The sequence below is a fragment of the Desmodus rotundus genome, chromosome 10, assembly GCF_022682495.2.
Source record: "Desmodus rotundus isolate HL8 chromosome 10, HLdesRot8A.1, whole genome shotgun sequence".
In the NCBI taxonomy this organism is placed as follows: domain Eukaryota; kingdom Metazoa; phylum Chordata; class Mammalia; order Chiroptera; family Phyllostomidae; genus Desmodus; species Desmodus rotundus.
The window spans coordinates 78,805,780-78,814,041 of record NC_071396.1 but is presented as its reverse complement, the minus strand read 5'-3'; the positions used below and the strand labels follow the sequence as shown (position 1 = coordinate 78,814,041).

At 37.2% G+C, this 8,262-nt stretch overlaps 1 protein-coding gene across 5 annotated transcripts in view; it reads right to left on the bottom strand.

The window, feature by feature from the left end:
* Window positions 1-1,147: 1,147 nt before the first annotated feature.
* Window positions 1,148-8,262, bottom strand: part of PSMA8 (proteasome 20S subunit alpha 8) — a 53,298-nt gene continuing 46,183 nt past the window's right edge. For all 5 annotated transcript variants that reach the window (XM_045187707.2, XM_045187708.2, XM_024580599.3 and 2 more), the window contains 3 exons: window positions 4,441-4,560; window positions 4,267-4,329; window positions 1,148-1,706 (listed from right to left, as the gene is read on the bottom strand). In XM_045187707.2, coding sequence (XP_045043642.1) covers window positions 1,614-1,706; window positions 4,267-4,329; window positions 4,441-4,560 — 276 coding nt within the window. In that variant the 3' untranslated portion in view covers window positions 1,148-1,613. The remainder of the gene's footprint in view (window positions 1,707-4,266; window positions 4,330-4,440; window positions 4,561-8,262) is intronic.

Below are 8,262 nucleotides of genomic sequence, written 5' to 3'. Positions count from 1 at the left end.
TATCGTAAAGTCAAAAATCATATGTTGAACCATCATAAGTAAATTGGAAACCATTTGTAGATGATCTGTCTCCCCCTTCATCTCAATATGTGATATCTGCAAATATATGCAAGTTAACCCAGCTCAAGTATGTATTAATGTCTTAAGAGGCAAGCTGTGAAAACAACGATGAAACAGATAGGGGTTCCAGCCCTGCTTCCTGAACAGCAAGTTTAGTAGGGAAAACAGATACAAAGTTTCACAGCACTAATGCCTATTGTAATTATAATTATTTGGGTTTAATACCTGCCTTCTCACACAACACAGTAAAAAGGACAATAACTGAGTCTACTTTAATGCTCTACCTCTAGCAAATAACACATTGTCTGTCATTTAAGGCACTCAATATTTGTCCAAAAAGGTAGATCAAACAGATAATTTCAATATAGTATGAGTGCCAAAAGGTATATGGAAGATGCTAAGCCATGTATCCAGAGTATCAAGGATTTACAATGGGTTTACTGCAGTAGCACAATGCGGACATCCTGCCCTTCCTGTGTTGTATGCATGTCATATTGAGACATATCTTCAGTGGGAGCTGATCTGATTGTCAAAAGTTGCGGGTTGTTTTTTTCCCCCCCAAAGTTCTAAAATTTTGTTTAGTAAGCCTTCTGCTTGGGAAGCACCTTTGCTTCTAGATAGCTAAGCAGGGCCAGGAGGTGACAGGAAACAAATATTTGGCTTGAATTCAAAGTTTTAAACAGGAGGGGTATAGAGAGACATGAAATTCCATGGTTCCAGTGAAATTAGCAGAGTGGAATACAGATTGTACACTCCATCCTAGAAAATGCCCTACAGTCTTCATGTTGGAGTTAAGTGACACGCAGCACCAGGAGGCCGCTGGAATTTGGCCCATGACAAATACCAGTGAGATGGCCATGTAAGGTCTTTGTATCTCTTAAAATTCTGATTCTGCTCTTCCCTTTGCTCTTGTTTCAGAGCACTACAACCACCAATGGATTAGACTTTATTCCAAACTGATTTAACCATCTCCTTTGAGCTTTATATTCCTTTGCAAAAATTCAACCTCTCTCCCCCATTTTCAAAATGAACATTAAAAAAAAAGACAAAGCTCTGAAATAATAAAGGTAGATGGGCTTTTCTTTTTATACTTTATTAATATATCCCTTGCTTTCAAAAATATAACTTCATTACAGGCATTAAGCACATTCTTTTCATGCGCCATTTAGATTAAACTCCCTCTGTAGGGAGGGATCATTTTTACATTCCCTTTGTTCCTTTCAATACCCTAGCACAATGTAATAAGCACTCATACATTTGATGGAACATGCTGTATGTAGAAGTGTAACATGCTGGGCAGGTTATACAGTATCATCTCAGGCTTATGTGGAATTATGAAGCTTTCAACAATTACTAAAATCTTTATAAAGAAAATCTTTATACTAATATATGTATGTCCATATAATAGACTAAAGAGAGCCACAAATCTGGCATTCTCAAAACAGCACATTAACTATTAATGTAATACCATAAATCAACTTATTTAAAACTTCACTTAATAATTCCAAGAAATACAACAAAACATTAAAAGCTCCCAGTCTTCACACTAAGAATTAGGCAGTCTTCTTTGATTTTTTCTTCTCTGCTTCTTCCTTTTCCTTTTCTATTGCAGTGACCTGTAATTCAATTTCTTTGGCACTGAACATCTGAAAAGAAAAAAAAAAAACAAATTGCAATTATACCAATAATTTCTAAATATTTACATATGAAAGAAACCTATTTTATCTTATACATTTCTGTTTTCTATTTGTAACTTTATGGCCTCGAATATACAATGGAATGCTCCAAAAGGCTCAACAGCAACATATTTGTAACAGACTCTATGACATTTCCACTATCATTGTGCTAAAAAAGAAAGCTGGGTAAATGTGATATTGAATTACATATCCTATATAAAATACAACTCTAAAACCACTTTAATGCAAGACTTACTCTATTCATGAGCAAATAACTCATCACTGAACTCCCTCTAGCCCACCCTGTGTGATTCCCGGATAGGGTTTTACTATTTTATCAGCTCATAGAATAGCCCTAAAAGATAGGGAAAAGATGATTTACACTGCTTTGCTTACAACTCCTTCACTAAATACAAGGCAAAAAGTTTTTCTTCTATTTAAATCATTTTTATTGGGTTGGCCATTAAGTTCGTTGTTTTTTCTGTACAAAAGTTCCAGTAGTGCTTAGTTGTCTTTAACTTCATTTGAAACAATTTTGTTAGATTGTATTGTGACAGCCATCATATCAGCATGCATTTTTAAAAAATCATCAAAATTTGTGAATTTTTGTGTAGCCATTTTAATATTGAAGATGGAAGAAGATACACATTTTCAGCATATTATGCTTTATTATTTCAAGAAAGGTAAAAATGCAATTGAAACACCAAAAAGATTGGTGAACTGTACGGAGAAGGTGCTGTGACTGATTGAATGTGTCAAAAGTGGTTTGTGAAGTTTCTTGGTACTATTGACATATGGCCAAATAATTCTTTGCCGTGGGACTGTCTTATGCATTGGAAGATGTTTAGCAGCACTCCTGGCCTTTACCCACAAGAAGCCAATAGTGGGAGATAGCCAACATACTCAAAATATTGAAATCAATCAAGTTACTGGTCAAAATGAAAAATGTCTTTTATTTTATGGAAAAAAACATAATGGACTTTTGGCCAACCCAATATTTTATTTAAAATAAAAGATGGGAGCAAACTGCTCAAGGTCATACTGTTAAATGACCTGTTCTGCTAGAACTTAAATCCAGATCTATCCATTTCCAAAGTGTGTGCTCCATTCGCCACACAGCCTGTTCTGAAACATCATGAGGAAGGACAGTATAGCTTTGCTGTCAGGACACATACCAACCTACCACTCATAAGTAAAAAACATGTATATGGCTGGGTGTGTGTGTATGTCTATCTGGGTGTGTATATACACGTGATAGGGCTGGAGAGGTGACTCTGGTCTCAGAGGTTCTTTGTCCCTGCTGTGTTGGCACACATATACCCAGGCCCTTGGCAGCAGGCATGACAACCTGGCACAGCTGCAATCTCCACAGTCTGTGTTCAGCATCCTGATTATTTATGTGGGGCTGTGTAGGGAAGATCCCATCACCCTGTCCCTACCTCTCTGATTCACTGGAACTTGGCTGCTGCCCTATCCTCATGTCCCTATCCATTGGTTAACTAATAAAATATGGGAATGTGGTATCGTAACAATAACAAGTCCCTCCTCCAAAACAAAAACAAAAACCCCACTGTTCCACACAGCACTCATTTCAATACTACTTCCCCTTAAAATATTTCCCCCAAACAAAAGGTATATGTAAAATAACTTATCGCATTTTTCATATAGTTTCCTATGCTTTGAGTGCTTTTCTATACTCTCAACTGAAGAGAGATGTTTGGCAAACTATACTGTAAAGTTCTACCTAATGAACCATAGTGAACCATGTTTCAAGTGTTCTTTAGCCAATGAGTCCTCCATCATAAAATTCAGAGCAATTTATTGCATTGTTCTGAACAATTTATTTTGTAGTTCAGCAGTTTTAACCTGTAATGGATAATAAAAGGTAAATAAATAATAGTGTTAGACTTGTCACAAAGAAATATGGAAGGGTTATCATACTAGCTGTTAAAATTTAAGTCTTAATAGTGGCTCAAGGCACTTTTAAGTGAAAAGTGGAGAAAACAGATTAAAACCAAGAACGGGTGGAGATTTTTTTACATAATGAAAGATAATACTATGTTAGAAGCCTGGAGGGCCAGGAAGTATATAAATGGCAGTTGAATGACACTAGCTGGAATTATATCTTGATTTTAGAAGATCTAAAAATACAGGAAGAGTAACTGCTCTCCATACAGTGCCAGGAATGAATCTGGATAGGGAATATGCTATACTGATCCCATTAAGGACTGATTTAGTACATTTAGTATATGTACTTACAAGAACATATACTAAATGGGGTTGGTCTATATCAGCACCTCTAGGTTTTCAGAGCACCTCTAGTTCTTCACAAAGGGCTAGAGGTGGGTAACTGCTTGCAATAAGCACATACAAATTAGTATTGGCCTACAAAAACAAAAGAGAAATTGTCATAGTGTCAATGGATGCTAAGGGATGTTTAAGGCTTATAATGAAGATTCACAGGTGTCAATATTTTAACTTTTGTCAAAATATACTACAGGTATTTCTTCCTATTTGGTTAATGACTTACTTTCAAAGGTTGGTTTCTTCTTATTATAGCAAGCTCAATGTTTTTGCCACCAGACTGGACAACCTGATGTAGAACAAGTGTAATATTAGAATTCAAAAAATTCTGTGTTTTAATAAACAATTAAATGAGGAAAAAAACTGTGCTTCTCTGAATGTGCTTTATTAGATCACTTACTTCTAATAAAGCTCTTATTGCTAATTTGATAGCTTCATTGTCATTCGCTATAGCATCTTCTGTGTAATTCTTCTCTAGAAATTCTCGGACAGTTTTAGCACTTCGGCCTATTGCATTTGCCTAGGAAAATAGAAAATAACTTTTAATATCACTATGATATAAAGGACATCATGGTTACTAAATGAAGTTTAAAGGTTTACAGTTTACTCCAGTACTTGTTAGCATAATTGCCAAATGAAAATTGTAGGTTTGAAAACTCAGCCAACATTTCAGCAGCTCGTTTGGTCCTATATGAATAATCTGTAGTGATGGCATGAGTAATTTTTCAAACATACCAGTGCTTTCTACTGGTCAATGCTTTCTACTGCTTTAATGGCTACCAAGTTCTTGATAGCAAGAGGAGATGGAAAAAGCTGAAGCTCCAAAAGATGTGGGGAGGAAAGAAGCTATGACTCTTCAATATGGTGCGAAAAAAAGACAAGAGGGGGAAAATCGACATGAAGAAAGCTGTTTGCATGAATAGAACTGTACAACATTTTCTTAGAACTTAAAGTATACTAATTATTAATTCATCATCTTCTTTAACTCTATAAGCAAGAAGGGTTTCTTCTGTTTCATTTTGCATTTTTCTATATTCTTCAGAATTTTTCATCGAGTGAAGGAAGAGCAAACAAACTTCCCCGGCTGCATGGCTACAGGTAGTCTAAATCCCAGACTAGTACTAGTGATGATAAGGGTTATGATAATAGTAATTTACATTAATAAAGCACTTACGTTCCAGGTAGTGTGTTATGCATTTTACATGAATTATCTCACCTAACCTAACCTAACCATCTCCAAAACAATTAAATAGGTAATATTACAAACCCGAATTCATGAATGAAGAAATGACGGTCTGGAAAGGTTAAAATGAGTTTTCTTAATCTCAACACTTTGACATTTTGGGCCCGAAAATTCTTCTCTGGGGGAAGGTGGGAGGGTGGTGGTGGCAGTTCTGTGCAGAGTGTAGGATGTTTAGCAGTCTCCATCCACTAGATGTCAGTAGCACCACCTACCCTAGTTGTGACAACCACATGTTTTATATATTGCCAAATGTCCCTTAGGGGGACAAAATCACCCCTATTTGTGAATCACCGGCTTAAGTAATCATGCCCAAGATCACATAGGGGGTAAACATAAGGGCTGAGCTTTGAAACCAAATAGACTTGACAATCCAAGCTTTGAACTCTATACGCTATGCTGCCACATACTCCTCTGCTATGATGAATCTAGAGTGAAGAGAACCAGTAGAAAGGGCCTTCCTCTCACTGAAGGATCCTGGTATTAGGTGGGAATGTTTCAGCCCCAATTGGTGGTTGTTATGATTACAGTGAAGATTCTCAAAGAAGATGTTTAGGAAGTGAGTACATCTTCTGTACTAAATGAGAGCATTATTGTTCTGCTACTTCAAGTATTTGTTTCTATTCCTTTGTATCTCTGGGGGTTAAAATAAAATAGCTGTAAATTTTAGATCAATTTTGTGGCCTTGAAATTTCACTAAGATCAAAGGTAAAACCTTCAGCTTGGTGTGATTTTGGAGTTTATTAGCTACTAGTTTTTGTGGGGGGTGGGGGCAGTGAGGGAGTAAGTAACTAACTGGTTGCTCCCACAAAGGAAGTATATAAAGTGTGGGTTAGCCAAAGAAATCTGAGTCTGTACCGGTCACCTTGTAAATTCCTGGTGACTTTCCTGTCCAATTCTTCCAACTGCAGATGTCAAAATTCTTTAATTCTTACCTACTGGACTTGTTTCCTAAAATCTAGCTGCTTCTTGACACACTCATACTCCCACCCTCCCCCTAACTCCATCACTTACCCCAGCCCACTTCAACAGACTCTTGATGTTTTTTTAATGTTTTCCCTTCCTGCCTATCTAATGATTATCTTCTTTGGCAAAGAATATTAGTTGCCACCCCCAATAGCCATTCTTCCTTTGTGACAGGACTCTAGATGATGCTATTTCCTAGCCCCCATTATCAAAAGGAATATACAAGTGGAAGCAACTGGGTGGAATTTCTTGGGATCTTTGCTGCCTGGAATGCAGACATGTTGGTTGGAGGTCTAGCAGCCACTGAGAGCATGGGAAAAGAATAAGATAATAACAGAGACAAACACCAGCAAGTGCCTACATTCAAACTTCTCATTATGTGAGAAAAAATCCCTATGTGTTAAGAATCATTACATCTCTGCTGGTACAAGTCAAAAACAATACCTCACACATACCTCTCGGTGGATCTTGTGACACACTGCCCCATCCCCCTTCAGAAATGAAACCCTTATTCCTATAGGTGCTGAAAGCACCAATGGCAGAGAGCCCTCAGATCTTAACTTTCTTTGAGAGGTGCCTTGGTTTACAAGGACTGCCTCACCTAAGGTCATGCACTCTTTTCCAGAGGTGGCCAATATCCAGTGACTGACTGACAAAGTGCTATTAATGTCCAGTTCTCTCATTCCAGCTTGGAACAACTTTGAAGAGCCACCCCAGATCCAGAGCTTCACAAAGGGCTGATGAGGTCTTTACTGAGTCTAACTTTCCCCTCTGCCTAATCCTGTCCCCTTCCCTTCAACAAATGCTGATCCTAAAAGCATTTCTAATACGAGGGGAGACCCAAAAAACAAAACCAAACCAGAATTATCTTCTGGACAGTGGGTCCCTTGTAGTACAGGCTTCCCCCGCTATGTGAGTGTTCCAGGAACCCATCTGTATCAGTGTACCAGCTGGTGTTGGTATGAGAGGCTGTGTAGGGCTTCAGTGAATTTTTTCTGAAGACTCTTTCAACAAGTTTGCCCCTTTCATGGGTGATTTACGAGCACACCTGCCCTCATGGCACCGAGTGTTCAGCAGATTCTGACTGAAAAAATGGCATGATACCTGTGCCCCACCCTCCCTACTTACCCGATCTTGCCCCAATCAACTTTTTCTTTTGTATTCCCTGGATAAAAGAGTCCTCAAAGGGAAATGTTTTGCTGATTTGGAAGAGAGAAAACAAAAAATGGCAGAAGCACTAAAAGGCATCAAAATCGGTAAGTTCAAAAAGTGTTTTGAGCAGTGGAAAAAAAAACATTTTGATAGGTGTATTGCATCAAATGGAGAGTACTTTGAAGGTGACTACTGAAGTTTAAACATGGAAGAATGAATACACAATTTTTATAAATAAATTCCTTTTTTTTTGGTCTTCCTCATACACTTCCTAAAAATGATGGTTAAACAGCCTTTACAAGTCTTTTCAGTCCTGAGGTTCTATGCCTCTATGGCAGTATTTTCCAAAGAATACCAGAATGAGAAAGGGCTCTAAATTGAAGTAATCTTGGGGTTACTACTTTAACTGCTTGTAGAAGATGCACAATGCTTTTCAGAAGATCCAGAACTTAATAAAACTTAGTACATTTCTTTAAACAAACATCTCCCCAAATTTGAGAGCTGATTTACTTTTACCAACTAACATCAAAGAATTACATTTTAGAAAACACTGTCTGAAGTATACAATATATCATTAACTTTGTTCCTGTTTTGAAGCACTACTCGCAAGAGCAAAACGGGACTCCAAAAGCTTTAACATTGGTAGTTTTGTAATACTAAGCTTTGGTCATCTGAAAAATACTGCTTCACTGAATTATAAAGATCTTTCAAATACCGACTCACTTGATTTCTGTAATAGCAAATAATTATGCTAATTAATTTCATGACTGATCTCATCAGAGAAGTCTTTACTGAGAAACTGTCAAGTTCACTGTGGCAAATATATGTTTTCCAAAATTTTAATTTTTGTTTGAAAGCTTGAAT